General features: G+C 38.0%; 1 protein-coding gene across 3 annotated transcripts in view; it reads left to right on the forward strand.

Annotated features, from left to right (window-relative positions):
- Positions 1–26,985, forward strand: part of USP6NL (USP6 N-terminal like) — a 110,498-nt gene that overhangs the window by 78,752 nt on the left and 4,761 nt on the right. For all 3 annotated transcript variants that reach the window (XM_008638381.2, XM_017740389.1, XM_008638380.2), the window contains 8 exons: positions 3,727–3,834; positions 5,733–5,842; positions 8,024–8,072; positions 9,711–9,831; positions 13,073–13,167; positions 14,739–14,804; positions 14,892–14,991; positions 17,128–17,280. In XM_008638381.2, coding sequence (XP_008636603.1) covers positions 3,727–3,834; positions 5,733–5,842; positions 8,024–8,072; positions 9,711–9,831; positions 13,073–13,167; positions 14,739–14,804; positions 14,892–14,991; positions 17,128–17,280 — 802 coding nt within the window. The remainder of the gene's footprint in view (positions 1–3,726; positions 3,835–5,732; positions 5,843–8,023; positions 8,073–9,710; positions 9,832–13,072; positions 13,168–14,738; positions 14,805–14,891; positions 14,992–17,127; positions 17,281–26,985) is intronic.

Raw genomic sequence — 26,985 nt, forward strand, 5'->3', positions numbered from 1 at the left:
GAGCTGTTACCTTAAGGAAGCTTTAATTTTAAATAATTTGTTAAAAATTAACTCAATATTTCATCTTCCCTGAAGCAGATGAAAAAAGTAACCTCCTGAATTTTCTATTTTCTGTTTTAATTATTAATTCAGAGATAGCAGAAAAGTAGATGAGAGCTCTGCAAGTGTATAGACCCAACCAGCATTTCTCAGCAGATTTTTAACCTGGTATTACATAAGGATATAAAAGACAGCAGAGGGCACTAGAATGGTACTTATGGTAAAGACATTCAGCTAGCTAATAATCAGTTTGTTCATTTATCTTTTCTTTAACTGTTTGGTGACTGAATGATTATCAGAAATTAATTTTGCAGTGAAGTGTGTGTGGGTTCCCTCCCACAGTCCCCAAGATGCAGCACAGCCGTGTCATTTTCGCAAAGCTGCAGCATTGCACAGGGTCACTGAAAGGTTGGGGTTGGAAGGGGCCTCTGAGGTCACCTGGTCCAGCCTCCTGCTCGAGCAGGGCCACCTCCAGCTGCCCAGGACCATGTCCTGATGGCCTTTGAGTATGTCCAAGGTTGGAGACACCACAGCCTGACGGGATGACCTGTGCCAGTGCTCCATCACCCTCAGAGTGAAAAAATCTTCCCTGAAGTTCAGAGGGAATCTCCAGTGTTTCAGTTTATGCCCGTTCCCTCTGGTTGTCACTGGGTACCACTGAACAGAGCCTGGCTCTGTCCTTTTTGCACCCTTCCTTCATCGTTATGCAAAAGACAAATTGATAAGATCCCCCTGAGCCTTCTCTGCTCCTGGCTGAACAGTCCCAGCCCTCTCAGCCTCTCCTCATGGCAGAGATGGTCTCATCATCTCTGTAGCCCTTTGCAATGTGTCCATGTCCGTCTCGTGTTGAGGAGCCCACAACTGGACTCACCAGTGCTGAGTACAGGGAAAGGATCACCTCCCTCAACATGCTGGGAATACTTTTGTCTGATGCAGCCCAGGATATCATTGGTCATCTGCTTCAAGGGCACTGCACTGGCTGCTGCTCAACTTGGTGTCCACCAGGACTCCCAGGTCCTTTTCTTCTGAGCTGCTTTCCAGCTGGTGACCCCTAGAATGTTCTGGTGTCTGGGGCTGTTCCTTCCCAGGTGCAGGACTTTGAACCTCTCCTTGTTGAACTCTGAGAGGCTCCTGGCAGCCCATTTCTTCAGCTTGTTGACATCACTCTGGATGGCAGCACAACCCTCTTGGTGTATCAGCCACTCCTCTTAGTTTTCCATTGTGTATGAAATTTTTCACACTTGTTTCCATGTTCTTCTTTGTGCAGTGGAACCTGTGCCATGACTGAGTGACATTTCTCTCCTCTGTATCAGCTAGTGAAAGTTTTCGGTCTAGTGTTCTGCTGAGTCTGTAGGCAGGATCTAGTAATGACTTGGGATGACTGAGAGCTTTCCTCTGCCTCAATAAAAGAATAGTTGGAACAGCAGAGTCAGCTGAACACAGATGTAGAATAGTTTGCAAGAAGCTGTGAATGTTATTTGGGTTTATTCTGTCAGGTGGTGCCTCTCTGTCCTTTCTGCTCTTTTAAAAGTTATATTTGCAACTCATTTTTCAAACTTTTCTGTGAAAAGCACTTCCACAGTTCTGTCTCAGTTTTTACTTCCTCCTTTAAGGGCTCTTCTAGCATTTGGCTGTTTCAATCTAGGCAGTGCAGGAGATGGGAAAATTGTAAATGCCAAGGACTCCTCTGAAACTGGAGGTTCTTCTCCTTCAGTTTTATTTTCCAAAAAGCCCCTGAACATCTTCACACTTTGGATGGATGGTTTGAATTGTTTTAATTCTGTTTGAATAAGAAGCTATTATTATAAAAGCTTATTTCTGGCCTTTTGTATCCACCTGACCTTCTCTCAAAATACTAATTTATTCAACAGTAGTCTTGAGAGTTTATTCTTCAACCAGTTGTCTTCATTAATAATCTTTTGCTCTTGGAGACATTTGCAAATGAGTTAAAAAATTATAATTAGCTGAAAAAAGTGTTTGTTGTGAAGGTGCTCTGTTGCTGTACATGGGTCTGAGGAATAAATAGTACTACCCATCACTGAGGACATAGATCACTGCGTTTTTTTCCCCTAGTTTTCCTCCAGATTTCCAGAAAAGATCCTGCAAATTTGGCTCATTTTGCTTTCCAGTAGACAGGCTAATCTCTTCCTAGGATGACTCCACTGCAGTTGGGGATGTCTGGCTTTCAAAAGACTTGAATTATTTCCCACAAACAGTTACCCTTGTGTCTGGGTTGACACACACTGGAATTCTGTGACCTGAGCTCAGGGTATCCATCTGTAGAGAAGGCTGCTTTGGAGCTCTGTATGTTCTTCTTCACCTTCACAGAAGAAACTGCACTGGCCCAGCTGTGCTCGCACTACAAGTGTTGCTGCTTTAGCATTCTTAGTATTAAGGCAGCAAATTTTTCTTTATGAAGCACAACATTTTTTTTGTGGACAGTCTTCAGGATGGCTGCTGTATTTTATACAAGTTTATAATTTTCATTTGAAAAAGGAGCAAGGGAAGAAACTCATAACCTTACTTGTGCAAGAGTTACAGATTCTGCAATCCAGACACAAATCCTTGCTGGAATTAAAGACACCTTTAAAGAGCCAATATATTCCAAATGGCAGGAGGTTTGGAAATATACTGCAAAGAGGGGTTCATTAATTTTCCAAAACTGGAGATGTGAAATAACGTGAAAAGAAGAAAAATCCTGTCTTTGAGGAGGACATTGCTTTTGAAATATTTCTTACTGCAAGCATAACTTTTTTATAAAAATGTTTAAAGGAAGTGGTAGCTTTTTCAACTGAGATTTTTAAGGTCTGACTTTCATTGTAGGATAAACACTAAGGAAGAATTGGAGAGCAATTGTGTGTGGTTTGTTCTCTTTTGAATCTAATTGTCTCCCTGTGTAATCATTAAAATAATGGTAAAAACATAACTTCAGAACGATTCATTTTCTTTGCCAGGGTTGCCTTTTTTATTTCCCTTGTCTTAGGTATGTCTCCAAAAGATGGTAACACCTTTTTGTGTTTTTTGTTGGTTTTTTTTGGAAATGTTTTAATATGCATGTAGGAGACTGATTATTAGTTTAGAAGTAGAGTCTGAGATCTGTTAGCTTTAGAAATGGCACATTCTGATTTTTTGTGATCTCACAGTTTGTCTCCTTGCATAACATACATTTCAGCACTCTGTTGCAGTTTTACAAGTATTCAAAAATCAGTTCTGCATTTGGTTTTTTACTGATAATTTTTAAAGCTTTGTGATTTTGCTGCTTGCCTTTTGCTATTTCTATTTATAGACCATAATTACAGTGAGTTATTTGTGGCTTACCCTGAAATAGTGTTGCTAGGAATCTGATTTTTGGGATCTAAATCACAAAATTTGCTCGGCAAAGGTGATACAATTTTGACAGACCTTCCTACATGCAAAAGTCCTGACTTGAAAACGCCACCTGGGAAGGTTTGGCCTGTGTATCCATTTTGTCCCTGTGCCTCTGGATTCCGTCAAGAGGTCCCAAATGGCATTGCTGGACATGTTCCTCAAAACACATTGGAACACTTCGTCACCAGCAGGTCATCCCTTTCTTAGGGCAGTTGGTGTAATTGCATTTTTCTCTTTAGCATGTTGTGCATCACTATTCCTTTTATTCAGAGCATTGTGAATTGTGCTGCATTTTTATCTTCTTTTGTCTTTTTGCAGTTTCATAGGAGAATTTATAAAGGGATCCCACTGCAGTTCAGAGGGCAAGTCTGGTCTTTGCTGCTTGATGTTCCTAAGATGAAAGAAGAAATGAAAGACTTCTATAATGTGAGTTTGTAGAATTTCTACTTAATTAAAAAATACCAGATACTAAAACTACAGGCTTTATTAAGCCTTTGCTGTTATGCAGTGTTAAAAAAATAAATTAGAAATTACATTGCACTCTATTGCTTGTTTCAGCTAGGAAAAAGGCTGTGTATTCAAAAGCTGAGCTGAGACTGAGTGTGAATAGATGAGGAATCTTATGGAAGAAGATTGGTGTTGGGATTGGTGTTATCTAAATTTTGGTGTCTGTTACCTTCCTCATATTTCTCACTCTTTAGTCTAACAGGCTGCTCTTTCAGACTATTATATTTTTTGTAAATTCCTCAGTAAGAGTAGTGGGAGATCCAAAGTAAAACAGAGTTAATGCTGATTAATGTCGTTGCAGGGAAGAATGCAAAGTAAAACTAGAAGCATTTAAAAATAGGTGAAATAATCTTCAGAAATTATTAGTGTCATCTAATGCTCAATACAAAACAAAGACGTGTTTGTAGTTCAGATACAGAAGTAGAAAGAGTTTCTTCCATCACTATCTGATTTATTTGCGATATACTCATCTTGCTGCTCTCTATTTTCCTGTTTCCTGAAATTATATTAACACTGCTCACTGCAAATGTCACAAACTGCACACCCTAAATTTAGAAGAATAATACACATTTGTTGTAGGTCAAATACCTTCTTTCAGTTCTCTTTGCAGGGGAAAGACCAGTTCTTAACCTTCTGTCCTTCCTGTTTCTCAAATTTTTGGTACCTTTCTGTTCTCTCACACGTGAAGCTGCCACGACTGCAAGGGCTCAGGGTGCTTCTTTTCCTATATTCCATCAAACCATAGGTGTTTAAAAAACAGAAATTTTCCTTTTGCTGCCTTTCTGGTCTGTCTGGGGGGGACAGATCATTCTGGGTGTTTAGTTTAAATTATATTGAAAGGTGCACATAGCTGAGATGTGGTTAGTGTTATGTTGGTTCAGTGACTTACAAGTAATTCCTCATGTGCCTAAAGCTTCTGGTTGTGTTCAAACAGACTTGACGCATGTTACTGTTCCCTGTTTGATCCCTTTGTTATTATTCTTTTTGTCTTTACTCTTCTTTTTTTGCAACCAGAGTCTGTAGAGTTTTGCCTTTTGTGGTATTCTCTGATAGACAGAAGTAATGTTCTGAAAATACCATATTGAATCCAGAGGCTTGCAAACTCAACTTTTACGGACAGAAGTGAGAATAAATGAATGAGTGTCAAGAGAAAATCATTTTAAGTGCAAAAAATAAGGTGTCAGTCTAAACCTGTGCAGGCTTCATAAGTATTCAGTTACAAAAATGGATTTAATTATAAAACACTAAAGCAAGTGCTAAAGTAGACGTACTCTACAGCTAAATTAGATTAGAACAGAAAAACAGAGGAAATTACTATAGAAATGTCCATTATCTGTACTTAGGTAATAAATGGCAGCTATGTAGCTGTTACTTCTGCTAGAGAAAACGACAGGAAAAGTATGAAAACCACACTAAATCACTTGCTTAAAGTCTAGTCTAGAGCACTTGGCATCTCAGGTTCTTGTTCCTGAGTAGCAAAATTAATTTTCTGTCTTTCTCTAGTGCTGTGCCTGCTTGAGAAATGGCAATAAGAAATTCGAAATGCTGAAACAACCTTAAATATGGGCAGTGAAAAATTGTGTTATGGGATTGGTCTTTCTACATCTTTTCTCTGTGGCTGCTTCTGAGTCACAGAATTTGTACATGTATAAGCTTATTTTGGGAGTTAAAACCGTTAATCTCATGAGTTGCTATTCTGTATTGTTTTAAATCGCGTGATGGCAATTACTTTAATATAGCTGTACAGTCAAGCAGATTTCTGCTATTTTAGAGTTCACAACTTTAAACTTAAATTCTGTTCTTTACCGTGTTCCCAGAAATTGAAGTGTCAAGCACGAGGGTCGTCGCCAGATATCCGGCAAATTGACCTTGATGTAAACCGGACGTACAGAGACCACATCATGTTTCGGGACAGATACGGTGTAAAGTAAGTAAACTTTCACCTTCCCAGAGATTTTAGACTTTCTTTGGATTTCGTGTTCTTCTTCTCCCAGTGTCTGATTCAGAACCAAATAAAGCAGTATTTTTGTATGTGAGCATTTAATTATTTAGAACTGTAGGCCGTAATGCTTTTGAATTTCTTCAGAATGTTTTGTTATTTCTTGCTGCCACTAGATGAGGAATATTAGGCAGCTGTCATCTTTAAAAATGCTTAATAGTGAAAAAAGTGGGGATACAAACATCAGTATTGTTGCTTGTTTGCAGCATCAGCACCCTGCTGAGAAGAAGAGGGTATTTTTCCCCTTCTGTTTCTGTATTAGTTCAGGTTTTAATCTCCTTTTCTTGCCAAGGCAGATTTTATGGTAGTCTGCTGTTCTCAAAAAGCAGTACTCAGAGCTGTGGACTTCGATGTGATAATAAAAGTAACATTTTCTTCCATTGTTATTCTAGATGTTTTGTGGAAAAGTTCTAAATCGGGGAATTTCTGTGATGGCTGTAAGGAAGGAGCACAGAGCGGAGATTCCCAAGCTGAGACTATTCATGCAGCCAGTGCAGTTCAGATCCATTTGTGCAGGGCTGTCAGTGCCTGTGCTGCTCGGGCCTCTCTTTGTTCTGTGCACACATTTTAGATGTCAGCAGAAGCTCGTTGCCTCATCAGTTTGGGGTTAACACAAACAGAGCCATCTCCAGTCCCTGTGGCTGTTGTAACCATGCCCTCAGAGTCCACAGGAAAGCCTTTGGCTGCCTAAAGCAATTTCACACTTGGAATAGATCTCAGAATTACTGTACATATATTATGCATTTCCAGCAATGCCTCAATGAAAAATTCAGAAATCATTTCACATAGCAGTGAAATAAAGTCCCCTGGGTAAGTCAATAGCTTGTTTGACTTTTAAGCAGACTGTATGTCTTTGAAGGGTCATTCTTTTACAGGTCTTTAGTGCTACCATCAAGTGTAAATAATACTAAAATCACCATTATTCTGTGTATGTAACTGTGAATGAGATAGAGCTCCTATGCTCAGTTTCATATGGTCATCTGAGGGTACAGGAGGTTCCTATGTACATTGGGGGCCTGTTAGTTTGTCCTTGTAAAATGAGGCTCAGCTTAATGGCTAGTACCTTCTTTGGTTACTGAAGAATGGCTAAACTTCAATTCTGCAAGAGGGTAAACCAAAATGCCATAGTGTAGATGTTTGGTAAAATTCTCCAAGTATAAATCCTCTTCCCAAAAGAAAATAAGCAGCTTCTGGTTTATGCTGTTTTTTAGCCTGCTAGTACATCTTTCCATTCATTGATTAGTAACAGGAAGAAAATTTCTCTGGATAGAAAAAGGACAATGTGAAAAACTCAGCTTGTAGATGAAAGTAGGTGTTCAGGTATCCAGATTCTCTCCTGAACAGGTGACAAAAAGTAGCTGTGAGTTTAAAAGTTGATTATGAGAGCTCTCCACCATTACTTTCATATACCACTTGGAAAGATCAGAGTTGTGCTGGTTGGTTTGTTGTTGTTTGGGGTTTTTTGTCTGGCTACCTTCACAGGTTAGACTGTTTTCCAGAAAGCGAAGGACCTCTACAAAGCTCTTGGTAATTCTGAAGTATCCAGAGATCAACAGAGGGCTGAGCACAAGATGCTGAGCCAGAGTTAATATTGTCTTCAGTTTGACAGTAGCAGTCACTAGAGCAGACTCTAATTTTGGTGCCAAGATTAAGACACCTTTGTGGCTGCTTTGTGTATTTCACATCTTCACTTCTACATCTCTGTTTGGAATCAGTAACAGCTGTTAGTGTTCTGCAAGCACAGAAATCAGGTTTGGGGCGTTTAAATTTTGGCATTCACAATAAATCAGTGTTTGAAATGTCACCCATGCAATGATTCACTTTACCTGTCTGTAAAAATGATGATGTGCCATCACTCTCTTCTAAAGTATTATTGATACTTTTTGAAACATTTCAACATGTAAAACATCTTAAAGGTGCTAATTATGAAATTGGCTTGAAATCAGAAGCACTTATCATTGTGAAGTGTGGTTTATCCTGGTCTTTAGTGCTAGACAGGTTAAATTGGGAAAACGTGTTTCCAAAATCCAGTTCACTACTTCTATGTTTTTCTGTTTTTACAAAAGATAATACTATAATTTTTTTCATTTTCTGCTCTTATTTCTTCAGGCAACAATCTTTGTTCCATGTTTTAGCTGCATATTCCATATATAATACGGTAAGTTGTGTTCCTTCACAGTTAAATCTGGTTCTCTGAATGTGCTGTAAGATAACTTGTATTGCTTTTTCCCTAAAAAACCAACAGACATTTCAGAGACCTTTGGAGGTACACAGAAATAAGTGATTTGTTGATGTGTTTTGAGCTGAAGTTAAAATGAAGCATCTCAGGAGTTTTATTGGACAGACTGAACTGTGCTTACAATTTGGCTGAAGCCAAGGATTGTGTCTAATTAAAATAATGAATTTGTGTTGTGCTGGAGTGTTATGTGACTGATGTTTCCCCCCATTATTTTATCTGCCTCCCTTTCATTTGAATGATGGGGAGGAAAATACTGCAGAAAGATGCATGTTGGAGTCCACAGGTGTGTTTCATAACCTGAAAGGTTCTAAAAATTTGAAATTAGTTTAAAAGGTTGCATCTTCTTTACATAAGCCCTTTGTCTTGGCTGCAGTCCTGGATGGGGATTTATTAGAGTGGGCTTTCCAGACTATTTCATAAGGGTTAGAAGCTTATGTATTTTGCAATGTCTTTTGGCTGTATGCTAAAAATAGAAGAAAAAGAAACGCCATCGTGTCCACATTTAACTGTGGTTTTAATGCACTGTCCCCTCATTCCTTGGGCCCATTTTGAGCATTTCTGTGTATCTTCCATTTTGTATCCATCAGCAACTCTCTAGAAGTAAATATATTAGCTTTAGAAGAGGAAAGAGAAATTAAGCAGTTATTTGAATTAAATACTGGTTTGTTTGGATTTTTTCAAAATCCAAACCTTTCTGTCTGGCCTTTTATGCCTTCTATAAAACACTGGACTTGTATTTTCAAGTTGCATGAATAATTATGTTTCAAATCAATCATTAAACTGTAATGATGAGAATATTATAGTGAAGTTTTTATTTCGCACTTCTGTTGTTGTATTTTTCCTCTTAATGTGTAGCAGTTCTAATGCTTTGGTTTTATCCCTAGAGCAAAGTTGTGCTAAGAATTTGGAAACCTGAAAAAACTTACTCAACAATTAAGTAATTTTCCATACATATACTTTATTGATGGGGTTATCTGAACAGCTGAATGATAGTGACAGCTGGTTCCTGCCATAAAATTCAAAATTAATAGCAGAGGAAGTACTCAAGTTCAGTTTTGGAACAATAAATTTTTTCTTTGGGTTTATTAGAGTTGCTTGCTATTGGGCTGCTAAACTTGAGCAAGTTTATAGTTACAGGTCACTCTTGAAAAATCCTGCGGTTATCAGATGGTGCCCTGACTGTAAACCAGAACAAAGCCAGATACTCTCACCCTCCACAGAACCCCCCAAATCACAGCTAAATGAGAAACGCATCCATTGGACAATAAGATGATACAGTAACTTGAAAATATTAGTATTGACAAAGGATTTTGTTCATCAGTAGTGAGTTCTAATGAGCAATCAATACTTCCAAGTTATTTTTCAGTTGGAGGGTTGTGCATCATCCCTTCTACCTGCCAATAGTTTTAATGTTTAAATATGAAGTGTGTTTGGTGGGAAGCTTTGCCATCAGGACAGGCATCATCTTTCCTCCAGTACCCCAAGGAAAAGCTAAAAGCTTATGGCTATGAGGCTTTTGTTTCCAGCATTTTAATATTTCCACTGTATGGTTTTCAGGAAGTTGGATACTGTCAGGGAATGAGCCAGATCACAGCTTTGCTCCTGATGTACATGAATGAAGAAGATGCCTTCTGGGCCTTGGTGAAACTTCTCTCTGGTCCAAAGCACGCTATGCATGGTATGGAGTTTCATGTCAGTATATTTAGGTTTCAGCCTGTCCTATTTAAGCTGTAAATTATTTGAAAATGGAACTATGCTGTTCTGATTGGTCAAAAATAAGACATAATGGGAGTTTTATACTTGAGGGAGGTATTGCATGTTACTGGAGCTCTCATCCGTAAGAGTAAGTAATGGTTTTTATATGTGATATCTTTCAAATAGTTCTTAATGAAAATCAGATGGTTTCCTCTTCTCTTATTCTCTCAGGGAATGTAACCAATTGAAAGCTGGTTATGTAGACATCTATATAGTAATAAAATAGTAGTGGAAACCTAATAGAGAATGTGTTAAATAATATTGCAGCTGTGCTATCATTTGGCAGGACAGGAATCTGCAGTAAAAAATGGACTTGTGTCTAGGCATGAACTTCAGGCTTCTCAGTTTTATCTCTGCCTCACACAGAATTTCCTGCTCTCTTGGTAATGTTGTTCTTATGTTATTGGTAGTTCTCTCTTTCCATGCCAGATTTATTATGATCTATGCATATTACATGGCTGTTGGTATGGAGCAAGCCCAGGAATTCCAAAACCTTTGTGATGTTACAGTTGTGGTGATTCACAAAAGCTGTGGTTCTTGGAAGGCTGCAAAAGTAAATGCCATCCAGAACTTGGGGTTTTAGCAAATTTCCAGCAAGCTCTAGCTGCTTTTCCCTGCTGAAGAATTTCTCATTCTGTGATATCTTCCTTCCCAGGCTTTTCAGTGTTCCTGAATGTTCTCCACCCCCAAAACAAAGGGATGGTTTGTTAGTTTGCTGTTTACAGTTCTGCAAAGCTATCAGCACTGGGGAAGGAAAAAAAGTGTTATCTGATGTCAGTGTCATAAATGAAATTTTGAATTCGTCAAATGTCAAAATATTTTCTTAGAGCTTTACACAATAAACACAGACTAAAAGCATCTTGCAAAAAATCTATAGATTTCAGAATAATCCAAACCTGTGCAACTGCAACAGTGTAGAATATTGAGCTTCTCAAAGCTCACAGAAAATTCTAGGTGTTTTGGGGGAAGTAAGTCAAAATCAGCTCCCTATTTACCAAATCGTGTGCATGGTAAACAAAGATGTGATGAACAAGAGGGTGAACACAGGCAGATTTGTTGCTTGAGATATTGCAAACCTCTCTCTTCCCCTCCTTCATTCCTATCACACACCTGCCAAGTGACTTGAGAGGGAAGGAGGGAGCTTTGAGTTAGCCCAAGGCTTGATGAGCTCCTCCACAGGGCATATGAACCATCATGCCACAGCTTTATTATACACATTGAAACTGTCTTGGCAGCTCCTGTTAGGCAAGTTTGCATTTATAAATATGCTGATAAAACTTTAATTATAACTCATGTGTTGCCAATTTATCATTTATTAAATGTTGCCAACTAGTCTAAGGTTCTGCCTTCAACATGTTGGACCAGATAATCTCCAGAAGTCCCATGCAACCTGGATTTCCTGTGATTCTTAGAATGTATCTGTTTTAAATCAGTTTATGTCACTGTGCAGCTGTAAATATCACTGCAGATTGTGGAAAGAAAACTTTAAAACTGAGTTAACTGATGTCATATTACAGTTTGCGCTTTCTGTGTTCTTTGGAGAAACTAGCTTAAAGCACTGTTGGTCAACTCTTTAAAGCTTAAGTAATTTCAATTCCAATTTGCCAATATCTGTGAAGAAAAACTTTTCTAATTGCACTTGATGCCACAGACCATCAGATGGTTCTTTGAAATGGGCATCTCCCTATGGAAATCATGGGAGTGGGCTGAGTAATTCAATTAGAATCATATTGGCAAGATTAGGATGGTTGAAAGCTCCTCCCCACAGACAAGGTTTTTCATGTGTTTTTCACTTTTACCTGTGATATGGCAACCTGGAATACTTTCTGGGTGCAGCCCATTAGCCAGACTAATTTCTAATATAACACCACTTGAAATCAAGAGATGAATTTGGTCTCTGGGGTATTTCATATTGTATGTGAAGTCTCTAAATGATAAAAATACAGACACCTGACCCTGAAAATTACCTGGTTTTTTTGGAAGCTCTTTCCATTGATCTTTTCTACAGTCTTAGAAATTCAGCATAACGAGTTGGTGTATATAAACGTGAAAGAGCAACCTTCCATGGAAAAAGAACCTTTATTGTTACTGTTGATGGCTAATTAGCTTTGATGTAGTCATTCACTGTTTACAGTAAGAAAGAAACCAAATGCCTTGCCTGTGTTATTGAAATTTCCTAATATGCAACCTGACATTTAAGTATTGTAGAATTTGCATTTGTATCTATAAAATACTAAACCTGTGTGATTCTGAGGTAGTAAATCTTGTGTTTTAGTGACTATGCACTGAGTTACACAATTGGTAACTAGAAAGACTTTGCTTTTGGGTTTGGAACTTCTTTAGTCATTTTTTTTTTTTAAGTGGCATGGCTGCTATGGGTCTATACTTGTTCTTCCAGTTTTCATACTGCTTAAAAGATATTTGGGGTTTTTTAATAACCTTTTTCATCCTAAGAATAGGGAACTGCCGTACTAGATCTATATAACCCAGTGTCTGTCTGTGATTCTTGCCTTGTGTTATGTGTTTGCTCTGGGCCATTTTTTAACTCTGCTGATACCTCAGTTGGAAGGGGATCTTAGAGCTTTCCTTTTCCATGTATGATCACTAAACCTATTAGATAGGGTTTTTTATGCCCATTGTTTCAGTTGTATGAGTTTACAGTCTTTACTTATATAATAATGATGTCTTGCTGGAATATCCCTCTTGTCTTTTTTTTATGGTCTTTTCTTCAATGCAGACAGTTCTACTAGATACCGATGCTGTTTGCCCTTCTATCATGAATTTTCTGGCCTATAATTTCAATTTTAGTGGGTGTGGGTTGTGATTCTTTGTTTTGTTTTCTTTTAAAGAATAATTATAAATACGGTTTTCACATGATCTTACATTGGGTTGGCTAATGTAGCACTGATGGATCTGCTGTCACTTGTCATTCTGATCTGATAATAGTCACTAAGTCACACATCTAGTAATAGTCACTACTATTGATTGTAGCTATTTAGGCAGGAGGATGTGCATATCTGTATGGAAACATCAAAATATTGTTATGAATATCTGTTCAGATTCAGTGGTCTTATAGAAGGATAATGTTCTTGGAGTCTTAATGCCTTTTTTAATGTAATTTTTATAGTACAAATGCTTGTTAAATGGTCAACTTCTTTTCTTAGGTTTTTTTATTCCTGGTTTTCCAAAACTGTTGAGGTTTCAGGAACATCATGACAAAATACTGAAGAAGTTTTTGTCCAAACTTAAGCAGCATTTGGTAAGTATTTATTTCACTATACAAGCAACGCTGCTTTACAGCTTTCTGCCTTGTTTCAGTTCAGGTGAACCCACTAGATCAAGAATACTCAAACCTCAGGAAAAAATGAAAAGCTTTAAGAAGCAGATATGCTGTTGTTTTCATTATAGACAAAGTTATGGTGCACCTTGGCAGACTTACGGTAAAACTGGATCCTAAGAGTGAGTAGTTTGGATGTCTGTCTCACTCTGGACCTCTGAGTTAAGGACAATGTGTGGTTCTTCTATTTGGCCTTGTGTGAGCTGCTGTAAGCGAGCTGATGCTAGAACATTTTATCAAGGGCTTTTTGTGTGTTTAGCTTTGTGGTTCATCTCTGGACAGAGGTGACTTTTATGAACAACCAGTTTTAATCTCTGTTTAAAAAAGAGCCTTTATAAGAGGGGTTAGTGGTTCTTTTAAAATACTTCTATTTTCATGAAGCTAAATGCAGAGTTTTATCTTTTCTAATACTCTTAAATAGAAAATAATATGCCTTTTTTTTTTTTTTCCTAATATTGGCTATATTTATTCTAAGATGTAAATTATTTTTCTCATGGGAGAAAAATGTCCTTCCAGTAGTCATTAAGAATTTCCTTTCACACTACATTGGTACTGCCAGAATTCATCTCCAGTTCTTAAAAGGTAGTGTTAGAGATGCTCACTTGCAACATCTTTTTCCTCATCTCTTTGTGTGTCACTAAAATGAGTCAATGTTAACTCCTGAAAGACAAAAGTAAAGCCTGCACATAAACCAAAGGGATTTGGCCCGTTGCTTATTCAGTGTTTGTATAACTAAGTTCTTAAATTTGGTCCATAATTTTTGGAAAAGCTGAATCTGGCAAGCATAGAATATGATGTTATCCCACAGTTAAATTCAGGATTTCTTAATTTCTCAGCTTTTCCTTCAACTTTTCCTCTAACTGTGCAAAGGACTTTGAAGAGCTCCATGAAGCTGCAGAGAAGCTTTACCAATCTTTGAATGGGTGTCATACCACGTGGATTATCAGTGCTCTAGGGGAAATTAGGCCCCTTAATTCAGAAATAAAATTCCATATCAGCCTACATCCTGTTTTTGAGGCCCAGTGGTCAAAGAATTTGGTTGTTTTACAATCATTTCTGGTGCATATATATTTTTGTAACAAAGTCCTTTCAGCCTTTGGCATAAATTGGCAGCCTTGCTACAGAGAGATGAAAGACTTAATGGACCTAGTGCCTGAACTTGGGTTGCTCCAGAATATTGATTTATTTTCTTGAGAGAGGATTTTATCCTCTGCTACCTCTGTCCCAAGAACATGATAAAAGTCTAGGATGTATTAATACTTCTGCATTTCCAAGTGCATGTTCTTCAGGTGGTGAAATTGATGAAGAAAAGCTATAAAAACCAGAATTGCATCTATTGGATTGAAGTAACAATGTCTTATATAGTTTAATTAATTCTTTATTGACCATTGCCTACATTGGCCTCACGGGGAAAATGTTTTTTCATGGTCAGTTCAATTCATTACTTGAATTTTTGAAAATATTTTTCAACTTCTTTGTTGTGTTGTTTGCAGGACTCCCAGGATATGCCCACCAGCTTTTACACAACCAAGTGGTTTTTCCAGTGTTTTCTTGATCGTGTGAGTGTGTTTTTCTTTCTGTTGCAGTTTTTAATTGTGACTTGGGGCAGACTGTTTTCACAGCATTGCCTGATTCTGTCATTGCAGACTCCCTTTACATTAAGCCTCAGGATATGGGATATCTACATACTTGAAGGAGAGAGGATTCTCACTGCTATGTCTTACACAATTCTGAAACTGCACAGAAGTAAGAAATTCCTCAAACATTTGAAACCTAAACAGACGTTCAGCTAGTTTTGATCTGATTTTGTGTAGTTTGACCTTAATGTGTGAACATCTTAGTTTCCCATTTGCCTTATGCTGCTTCTGAGGGATATTTTTCATTCCTTACGCACAAAAAGTTAAAAATCTTTGCTTTATTAATGTATGTATGTTGTGGATCGGCCTTGGCTGGATCCAGGTGCCCACCAAGCTGCTCTATCCCTCCCCTCCTCCAGCAGGATTGGGGGAAGGAGAAAGCAAGATGGACCTTTCTAGACACCAGTGTGCAGCACAGTACTGTGAGGGCAGCTGTGGGGAAAATTAATTCCATCTCAGCTGGGTCCAATGCAGTGTGATTGTCAAAGAAAAGTATTTATTAGTGTCAAAAAGTTATTTGGACCTGAAATGAGTTGTACTGCTGACTAAACAGTGGCGTGAAGTGTGGTAGTTCCATGGTCTGGAAATGGCTTGTTAGCCCTCACAGGATTTAAATTAATTAAAAAAGCACACAAAGAATCCAGAGTGTGCCACTAAATGCTGAAAATCTACCAGCAAATACCTCAGCAACGAGGAATCACCAGTCTATGTGGTGATACCATTGTTCGTCCAAGAATGTAATTAAAATCCAGAATTTCTCTAGTCTGCCTGTGTGACCTTCTCCTTCATCTCTTGACTTCAGGTGAGGTAAAAATCGAGATTTTGGATAGAACTGTCTAAAGCATCTATGCTTGGTTCACCAAAGTGACTTAGCATCCTAAGTTCCAAAGGACCCAAAAAGCTTTTGAAGGTGGATGTTGGCTTCTAAATAGACTTGAGCATTTCTATGGATGATAACTTATAGCTCGAGTTTGAGACACTCTTCCTGTGGGATTTTGGTTTTCTGAGTGAAGTCATTTGACTCTCTGTAAATGCAGAGAGGTCTTCATGGGGCCTGCAGAATCAATGTTGTAATTTCCTTGCTAGTTTATCCTTCTTGAACTGTGGTGATGCTACCTCACTGTCTCACTGGGGTGTTCCCATGAGCTTGTTTACAAACTGCTTTGAAAAATGGAAAAGGTTACTTTTTACATTACTGCACTTGAGAAAGCTAAACATTAGCTTAAACATAGAGCTTAGCATTTTGGTTTTTCTTTATTTGCAAATAGACGTCTACCTGGAAGTTTTTTGTTATTCTCCACTCTTTTAATGGGAAGGCCTGAGGAAAAAGTCTGAGTGTGGATTTGCTTGCTTAGCAAGTACACAGCAACTTCCTCCATGATCAAACACAGAGAACCTCACAGCAAGAGAGGAGATGAGAAGCTGGCAGAAGACAGATTCTGATTTGTTTTCCAGTTTCTTGTCTACCCTCAAAAATGTGGATGGTATAGCTATCCAGTCAAAGTGTCATTGTGGAATACATGCCAAGAGCATTTTTATTACAGCACCAAAACATTTTTTTTGTGATTTCCATATTAAAATTATACATTCTGAAACTTTGGATGACATACAAATGATGAAAAAAGTGACATAGGTATGCAGTTACAGCCTTGCAATCCACATGACCTTACTGCTGTAAGAGAAAGAAAAATAGTCTGATAACTGTAAAATGACTTTCAAAATGTGACCTGAATTTTCAGAGAGCCTGAAGCAACAGTTCTGAAGTGAGCTGCCATCATCATTTCATTGGGAGTTAATTCAGTTCTGAATGAGGGTACTGTAAACAGTGATTTTTAAAATGTTCTTCTGCTTTTCAGAGCTCCTAATAAGAGAGATGATGTATATTGTACTGATCTACAGCAGTGTTTGTAAGTTGAGGATGCAGGCTGACAAATAAAGACCTGAAGCTGCTGGAGATGAGAAGGCTGAAGGAGGATGACTTGTAGTTAGTTTTCTGCAGATGCCCCGTTTTGGAAAGCACTGTTCTAAGTAGAGAATAACGTGTAGAAAGGATTTCCATGGTGACTTGCAAGTGAATTTTTAATGTATTTTTAGATCTCTGGTTGTTGAAATCTGTTATCTGCCTAATTAACAAGTGTTTTTCATTCTGCTTTGAAAACAAAAGCACCTAATGACTAAAGTACATTTTTGAGTGTTCATTATCAAGATATCTTAATGTATTATGTACTATTTTCTCCTTATATAGAGCATCTGATGAAATTACAAATGGAAGAGCTTGTAGAATTTCTGCAGGAGTCTTTAGCCAAGGATTTCTTCTATGAAGATGACTTTGTAATAGAGCAGCTCCAAAATTCTATATCAGAATTGAAACGAGCAAAGCTGGATTTACCAGTAGCTGGTAAGAAACTTGCACATATGCAGAGTTAGATATTTGCAACTCTTCACACATTGTTAGTTTTTTAAATGTTAATTCATGCTGTTGAAAACTGCGCAAATATTTTCCTCTCCATCACTGCATAAATTTGGGGAGTTTTTACCCAAAAATATTTTACAGTGTAAAATCAGCACTTTTCCTTTCATGAATTTCCTCTTCTTTTGGTGTTTTGTTTACTGGTTTTAAGCTAATAGCAAAGCACTTTGAAAAATACCATGTACTGGTAATTTTATTAACTTGAATTTATAAAACCTTTCAGATACAGGATTAAATACCAAGGTTTCAAAGTGTCTGAAACACTACATTGCCTGAGAATCCAGACTGTTTTGTAGATTGATTAGATATGGACCAAACTTCAGGTCAAATAGCTTCTTCTGTTAGTCAAATCCTGATTTTTAATTTCTTGTAAGAGATAGACCTTCTGGGTGTTTAATTGAATAGTTTTCTTTGTTTCTTCTTAGTGTTTGTACTTTTTGGTTACAGATAAGAGATGGTTGTTTCATGTGGCCCTACTTATGAAATGTATGGGATCTCTTCTTCCTCTTAAGATTCTATTCTCTTTTCTATCCCTATCTCCATAGTCTTTAATTAGAATTTTTCTTGTGATTACTCAGAGCCCTTTTACTTTATCCTTGCTAACTGTAGGAAAGTATGTGACAAAATGTTTTTTTAAAAATTACAAACATGGCAGAATTTACCTTGAATTAACTTGGTAAAGCTGCTATGGTTAGCTTTCAGAAGTTAAGAAGTGTCAGAATAAAGATTGCCTGTGTAGCATTGTTGTGATAATTTATTCTTTCATTAATGAACTTAATTTTTCAGTTTCTGTAGATATTATTTATTGCACACAGTATTGGGCTGTGTCAGAACTACTCATCACAAGTAAATACCTGTTTCATCTGGTTCTTAGCAGATCTGTTCCTATGGAGTACAAACACTTTCCATATATTTGTTTCTTCTTTTGGTTCTTGTCAGCGTTTCCATTTCTCTTGCTCCATATTCCTGTGTTTTACCCTCTTCCTGAATTTCTGTACAATCTGTCCAGCAGAATTTCTTCCAGGCACAGTAGGTGTAAGTCTTTCACCTTTTAATCAGTTGCTTCCCCTTTCTCACCACAGCATTCCTGTTCTACCTTCTCTCCATCTTTTTTTCCCCAAGCTAAGTTTCAATCTTGACTTTCTCTTCAGAAGAAGTTGCTCTTTGTCACTGCTCTTCAGCCACGTGCTGTCTCAGGCATCTTGTCACAGTGGTGACAAATATGAGCAGCTGTGTCCTTTAACATCAGCTCCACACCACCACGTTACATAGATCACAGGAGTCCTGTCTCTTAAATCTTAAATACAGAGGTCTCCATGGTTGTGTTTCAGCAGTGAGGGGGTTATCCCAACAACTTCAGTTATTTGTAGATGCGTAGACTTTTTTATGGATGTTTTAAAGTACATTTCATCAGTGAAAAGTTCCACTTGAAACTGTGGTAGGGGAAGAATTGGGAAAGATTTTTGTAGTTTGCTACTTGATAGAGTTAGTTTATCTTCCAGCCTAGAAAATCATGTGCATGTAGGTTGTGTTGAGCTTCTCTGTGGAAAATACAGAATTTACTGGAAATTTTCTTGATTCAGAAGGCAGAAAGTGTGTTCCTAACTTATTTATGTTTTAAGGCCTTTGTTTTGGTAGAACATAAAATGCCTTCAGATGGAAGTTTGTTTGAGAATACTGTGGATTATCACAGAAAATTCAAGGACGATTGAGGTGACGTAAGTCACCCACCTTGTGACAGAAAATGTGAGACTCAAGGAGTCTTCTTGTGGCTACCAACAGCAAGGAATGGTGACTGTGTCTTCTTGCCGAGACACTTTGGCAGTGGGATACAGTTGTTTGATTTCATACTGTGCACACTTAGGTGTAACTTCTGATATGGTGAGCTGACAGGATGCTAATTGTTTTGAGCCACATTGGTTCTTAATTTTGGTAGCTAAAGCAACATTGGTAACAAAATGTCTTTGTGTGTTGGTTTTTTTTCCCCTCAGCATGAATGAGGGAAGTTTAATTTTAAAAAACAGGAAGACGAAAGCCAAAGTAAAGTGTATTTTGATGCTGGAATTGAGCTTTTTCCTTTTTGATTTCAAACTAGCCTGGACAAGCCTTTCTGTGTGGTATGTTTTTGCTAGGGGTAGAAGGGAACATTACTTAACCTTACACAGAATAAAAATAAAATGCCTTCATCCTAATCCTTGGGAATCTAGCTGATTTGTCTGCTCTTATCTCTGCTTGAGTGAGGCTGCCTCATTCGTTCTTCATAGGAACTTCATAAGCCTTTGGTTTTATTTTATTTTTTAGAATTTTCTGCACTCTCTTAATCTTGGTTTTATTAATCACTGTCTTCAAGCAATATTCTTTTACAGGTTCTGAACATTCTCTAGACATTCAGCTTTGCTCATGTGTTGTGGCAGGTTGATCCTGGTAGGATACCGTGTGCTGTCCTCAGCTGGGCAGAGGAGACAAAACAAAACAAGACTTCTGGATCAAGATAAGAATAGGGAGGGATCGATCACTCAGCACTTACCATCCTGGGCAGAACAGACTTGACTTGAGGAAATGAATTGAATTTATCATGAATTAAATCAAAGTAGGATAGTGAGAAATAAAATCTTTAAAAAAACCTTCCCCCACTCTTCCCTTCTTCATGGGTTCAACTTCACTCCCATTTTTTTTTCTACCTCCTCCTCCCCAGCAGCACAGGGAGGGGCAGGGAATTAGAGTTGTGATCAGTTCATCGTTTCTGCTGCTTCTTTCTCCCGAGGTGAGGACTCCCTCACACTTCCCTTTCTCCAGCTTGGGGTCCCTCCCACAGGCTGCCAAAACCTGGCCATGTAAACTCCGTAGAGATGTCTGGCTCTACTGTCTTTACTACCTCGAGTCTTACTGTTTTTCTCCTAATTTAATCTAAAACATATGAAACTATTATATGTGGTACAGACACAAAAAACACTAGCCTGCTCATTTAAGTATTCACTGTAGCCTGAGAAAATAATGTTTATTTTAGTTTTCTCAGCTGAAATCAAAGCACTGCTTCCTGTCTTGTACGTTTTTTATTTTTTTCACTGAGCAAGAATTATACCTTTAAGAACTAAAGTAAAAATGCATGTTAGGAAAAAAGAAAAAAAATCTTCATCTTGCAATTGCATCAGTATCAGTCATCCAGGAATAGCAGTGAGCTAATTAAGCTCAGTGGAATTTTCCATCTGGCATCCTTTGTTAGGCTGTATAGATTTTCCTGCCCTAGTAGGGTAAGCTGCAGTAGGATATTAAAAGAGGTAATAACTTTCGTGTTACTTTAAAGTGGATGTCTGTTTATGTCTGATGTAGCTTTCTCTGGCTCACTTCCTCCATGGCTTCTCTCACTGAATTAAGGAGCTCCTTGTTCCCTTCAGAGCAGAGAAGGAAGGGACTTGTTTAACATTTTCTGACTGATAAAGCCCCTAAAATGCTCAGCCAGAAAACATGGGTGTTAAGGGGATCTTGCTAATTTTGGATGTCAGTAAGCTGCTTTTGTCAATACCAGGGCTGTTTAGCATAAAGAAAACCATGGATTTTTCCTGCTTTCTGTGCTGATTTCTAGTTGAGCGCTGACCAGTGTAGGGTAGCCCATACTTTGCAACTGTAGCCTCCAGAGGATGGCTTGGAACTCCAGTGCTTTTCCTACAGGAACCCAAGGTGGGTTTCCTCTCTTCCTGTGATTCTGGAGATGGGGGGCTGTGTGATAAGCACACCTCTTACTGGGAAGCTGTGGTTGTTGAGACCTTGGAGAAGGGAGGCTGTGACAGCTGTACATAGAAACTGTCCTTGAAGGTACTTCTCTGACACACCCTCAAAAAGAAGAAAAGGCATTTGGTATTTTCTGGGTTGTTGCCTGGAACATGATGAAAGGTGTCCACATCATGGCTGGTTCTTGAACAGCTCTCTCACCTAAATCTGTGTGACTTTACATATTCTTCTGGAGCCAGATCCAGTGTAGATTCAACAGTCTCTTCCTTAATTCAAGGATGATGTTAAGACCATAATGAGAAGAACTTTCTTGGTATACACCACTGATTTCCAAAATTCCTCGATGCAAATTCTTTCCTTGTCTGTTATTTAAAACAGCAGCTAAATTCTATAAATGCTCACAAGATATGGATAGAATTTCCAGCTTTGCTGTAATTTTTTCCTGTAGGACTACATGAATAATGCAATGCTTAATAAACAATATTTATATATGGATAGATTTTTATAGTGTCTGACTTTAATAAACAGAAGTGCTTACCAGTGAAAGTTCCATATTAAAAATATGTTGCTGAAAACAGTTTATTAATCCAGTGCTTTGTAAACAAGACAGCCAGGGCCACCTTCAAGTCTTGAAGCCCCTCAGGTATGTTCTTGAGACAATTTCTCACCTGTGTTTTAATATAAGGTGTCCTGAAAAGGGAAGGGCAGAGGGGTCCTGAGTTGGATTTTTAGCACTGGAAGTTTAATAGACTTTACAGCAGCTGAAAGCCTTAAATCAGAGATAAAGGTCTTGTACCTTAATTTTAAAGCAATATTGGCAAATTTGGAATCTGCGTGTGTCTTTGTGATTAACACCAGCTTTAAACTGCAGTTCTTGTAGTTTTCCCAATCTTTTCTGTATTCAGGGAAAACTAGTAAAGTTTGAATCTTGCATTTGCCATAAATTTTTAAATGTTTATCTGATATTTATCTTTGAAGTTAAATGTTATTAAATTTATTATCAGTATCTTTTATTTACTTACCTATTTTACATAGTCTTCGGTGATAGTGGAGAAATGTATTATACTACCTTAGTAATCTATTAAATATCGTCTGGTCTCTCCTGTTAATGAGCCTTTTGACAGCCAAAACAATAGAAATACGTAGTTCAGCTTGACTTTCCTGTTTCTGATGGTGTCTTTCTTTTGGTTGTGTTTTGTTTCAGAGGAATTTTGGATTTTTCTCTTGTACTTCAAGAATACACAAGTAGCTATTTCAGACAATGCACTTCATGTTTTAATCAACTAAACTATTTTTTCTGCCTTGTTTCTTGTGTGATGCAGCTATTTTACAAGACTGTGAACTAAAATAATATGTGGAATTATACTAATATAGTTTGTATGTATCCTCAGCAGTTTTAGATGTTGGCTTTGCATCATTTAAAAATCTTTACTGTTTAAAACGTGCATGATCTTTAAACACGTGATCCAGATGGTTGTGTTGGTGGTCATTTCTAGTATTGCTGTTTAAAACTGACTTTTCAAGGAAGTATATTTTCTGGAAGAAATGTGGAATTAGGAATGTAAAGCACAGTGGCTAATTTTACAAATTTCTTTTTTTGCAAGGGCACCTTACAGACATGCAGCTGGTCACCTGTATCTTCTGGCTGATGACTAAATCTGTTGAAATTTCTGTTGTTTATCTGAATGCAGATGTTCATAAAATAAGTTCTCCTTACTGTCAGTACTACTAAAGTGACACAGCATCAGAGAGGCAAAGAGTGCTTTTTGTTCTCCCTTCAAGTTGTCCAGCAGTATTTCATTTAGCAACTCCTTTGCCAGTGATAGAGGAGGACCAGAGGTTGACTTTCAGACAGCAGCTTGAGCTTCTAGTGCAGGCACTTAAATTTCTTTAAAATTCTCCTGGACTTGTAAACCGAAGAAGATGGGATGTCACTGGTGGAAAATAAACACAAAATTTCAAGATGTCATTTTAAGAGTTGTTTTTATGACCATTACCATCCTTGAAAATTGTGTTAGAACAGTCAAAGTGCATGTATTCTGGTGCTGAAATTAAGGACTAGACTGTTATTCACCGGAGAGAGCACTTAAAGCACTTTACTCCAATTACATGTCTGCTACTCGATGCATGAGGCTGTTAGTGCCTCCTGAAGCAATTATATGTAAAAGTCTTGTAGTGGAGTTTGACTTCCACTGGGTGGTGGCCAAGGCTTGTTTGAGCAGGAGGAAGTCAGGAGGCAAACTTTCTTTTATATGACTTGTATTTCTTACCTTTTGGGGAACAGTCAGATCTGCTCATATTTGCTTTGCTCCTTTTCATGTCAGGGAATATGTTTGCCAACAACAAGCATTTGATTGTTCTTGTTTTGCTTAAATTGTCTTTCTCCACTTCCATTACTCTCCTTCCTCATCCATTTTTCACCCTATTTCCTTTGTTGTTTGCTTATTTTATGCTATACTGCATAGAAGCCAACTAAACCACTGCCTTTCTTTTAAAGGAAAAATAGAAAATCTATAGTTCCTGCTCTGTAAATTCTGATACAAGCTATTATATTGCTTGTCTTTGGGAAAAGCCAGTAACTAAACTGTCTAGAAACCTACTCTGTTGAAGGAAGGAAGGAGAGAAGATGAGAGTAGAGATATCCATATCTCACAGGAATACTGGCAACTTGGGAAAAATCTCATTGCCCAGATCACTTCAGAGGACAAAGGGACATTTGGATGATTGTAGAGGTCAAAACAGTCACAGCTGAACTAGACAGCTGTGTCTTAACAACTAGTTTTAAAAAGCTTTCAATTCTTGTATGTAAACATCACAGATCGTATAGAAAAGCACTTGTCCCAAAAGTACTTCTTGTAGAAATCAGCAGTTTCTCCATTTCTGTGTCAGACAGATATATCCAGACAGTGAATTAACTCAGATCTTGGATCAACAACACAAACAGGTATTCAATTGAATTTCCTTGAAAACACCCAAATAAAATTTCTCCGTGTTCAGATCTGAGGAGTTGGAACAGTGAGTTTAGTTGAAGTAGTAAAGGAGATGGTTGAGAATTGTATGTGAGGCTTTAGGCAGATTTGGAGTGGAAAAATGGTAGATAAAAGAAATGTGGCTTGAAGGAATTGGTGCTTTTGCATGCTTGTCTGGCAAGCTGTTTATGCACCTCTTCAGGTAGAGATGTTTGTTGTGACTTGGTTTCTTTTGTTTGCATTTGCATTATGGTTTCTTTTCCTCAGCTTTTTGCTTTTACCACCTTTTTTTCTTTCTTTCTTGCCAGCATGCAGCATCATGGGTTTCTTGCTGTTACTGCTGATAGTGGATGGCTTAAAGTATTCCCAACACAGTTGGCATGCTATTTGTGCATTGGAACAGTGTCCCATTGTAGTCATGTGCATCGTGGTAATTTTGGTTATCCTCTACTTGTTTATTTTGTGAACTTTTTTGAACTTCTTATTTTTTTTTTAAGTATTTATTAGTTTCACTGGAATTGGCAACTGTTTGCATGTGTGTGTGTATGGGCATTTAGGTATGATTTGTACATTTAAATTAGAATTAAGTAGCCATTTTTCAGTTTCAAAAAAATTTCCTTTAAAAGGCGACTGGTTTGCAGGATGTCTTTTTGGTGGAGCGTAATAGATCCTTACACAATTCTTTCCCTCCCAGCACTTTTTATGGCAGAAGGTGATCAGTGCTGGAGCACCTTTGAACCAGAACAAGGCCTGTTCTGGTAGCCTTAATTCCTAAGTTGATACCTCCAGCAGTGTGGCCTTGCTTAGTTCCACAAGCAGATGTGGGTGACTGAGCAACCAGTGCCACTTGTTTGTGTCCAAGGTCAAGTTAAACCGAGTTCTGTGGTAGCCCTGTGGTTAAGGTTCAACCTGTATTTCTTCTTTTCCCCACTGAGCCTCCTTCCACACATTCTCATTGTTCTGTATTTTGTTTTCCCTGAAAGCACTAAGCTCTGGTGTTACCAGCCTATAAACATGGTATCATGCTGTTAAAATGCAGAGGCTTTCTTCTAAATGAGCTGTTGCCTTGCACCACTTTCCTTGTTGCTCAGGATTTGAATTAGTGTTGAATTCTAACAATTTCACTACAGACATGGCAAGATTTCTCTGGTAATTTTATGGCTGTAATTTGTGTTACAGGATACATCATCTGGACCATGCAGCCCACATATGCCTGCTTGTAGGGTGTTCCTTTACCCTGAAATGAGAAGGAAAGGTGGTGCAAAGCAGCCTTGGTAGAATTCAATAAAAATGGCTGCAGTATTCTCACTTGGGTTTATTAGAGCTTAATTGTAATTAGGAAACCTTAAGTGTGTGAAATTAAAAACCAAAAACTCACACAAACCCCACCTTTATTGTGCAACCAAGTGTATTTAAAGGATCTCCTATTGCTCTGTAGGCATTTCTTAGAGTAAAAGCTGGGAGAAAAGAAATCAGTTCATGCTTTTGATGACCCTGGGCAAATGAAGGAAGCATTGCAGCTACCAGAGGAACTGGTCTTCAGATTTTTATATATATGATTAGAATATTTTAACTTCAAGTGTGGAAGAAAGTAAACACTTTTTCTAAAACATGTCTTGCATACAAGGACAGAAATTAAATAATTTAGAGATGTTGCAGAGCCATTTTCTTGTGCTGTTGCATAACTGCTTTGGATCTCCTGGAGGCTATAAACGGATTAGCAGCCTATAAAGATTAGTTTTGTATGATTTAGGTGGCAGGTTTTTGGTATATATTTTGTACATACCAGAGTATTTTTTCTTAATTCAGACTTCATGCTATTTTCTCATTCAAGATTAGTAAGACTGAAAGCACTGCAATCTATGGTTTGAATATCAGGAATATTTATTATGTGCAAAATGCACTTTTATTTAGGAGACAAGATCTTCAGCTTTGCCTAACCCTGTATTTGAGGATGCAGATGGAATTAAGTGATACAAATGCCTCTTGCCAAACAGAATCAAGTTCAGAAAGTGAACTCCTATTCATAAAGACTAAAGGACAATTTTGGAGAGGCTGGTGCAGCAGTCAGTGTATTGAGGAGCTGTTAAATCACCCTTTTATACAGCATCCATGCAACTCTTTCCTTTGTCCCCTCATCTGTTCTTCCAGTGGTGGAACACTCCCTTGCTGGGGAGTGCGGATCTGAGAGCCCTGTTCCAGATTTTAGCCTCATCTGGGAATAGTGGGGGGGCCCATATGGAAAGAGGCCAAACATCAGCCTTAAAATTTCAGAGCTGCTCATTGGAGCCTAATGCTGAGGTTAGGCCCCACCATGTGCTATATGTGAAGTGAGGTTTCTGAAGTTATTTCTGAAGCAAAGGGTAGGTTTCCATATGATCTTTGGCTCTTAGGCAGAAAAATCAAGAAAAGACTAGTTTAGTTGTTTGGCAAAGCCAGGCTATTTCTATTAAGTGCTTTTATTTAGTTACCTTGTTGTGACACACAGCACTGTTGTGTTCCTCTCTGCTGTCTTCCTGCTATGGCCTGGCTGGCTCAAACTCTGAGTTTTCATTTAGTTTATACAGCAACTGATCTGTGCTGGTAGTTTGTTATGCTGTTATAATAAATAACAGTGACCTTGGCTGCTGGCTTTCCTCAGTGTATCTGTATCATGAGCCACTCATCAAAGATTGAGCTCCTGCTCATGCCTGTATAAATGAACATAGCTCACTTGTAACCACAGCACTTGTCAGGGAGAGACATTTGTGTGTATTCACTCCTGTGAACCCTTGTAGACAAACAAAAAGAATTTAAATTACAAATAGCTACAAAGTGAGGTGCTAACTCTGATTATTTTACCAACAGCCATTTTATGTAATTTATTTTGCATAGCACTTAAGTAAGGGTAGCCATTCTGTTTTCCTCCTTACAGCAGAGCTTCTGCTGTACAAAT

The sequence above is a fragment of the Corvus brachyrhynchos genome, unplaced genomic scaffold (genome assembly GCF_000691975.1).
Source record: "Corvus brachyrhynchos isolate BGI_N302 unplaced genomic scaffold, ASM69197v1 scaffold307, whole genome shotgun sequence".
Taxonomy (NCBI): Eukaryota; Metazoa; Chordata; class Aves; order Passeriformes; family Corvidae; genus Corvus; species Corvus brachyrhynchos.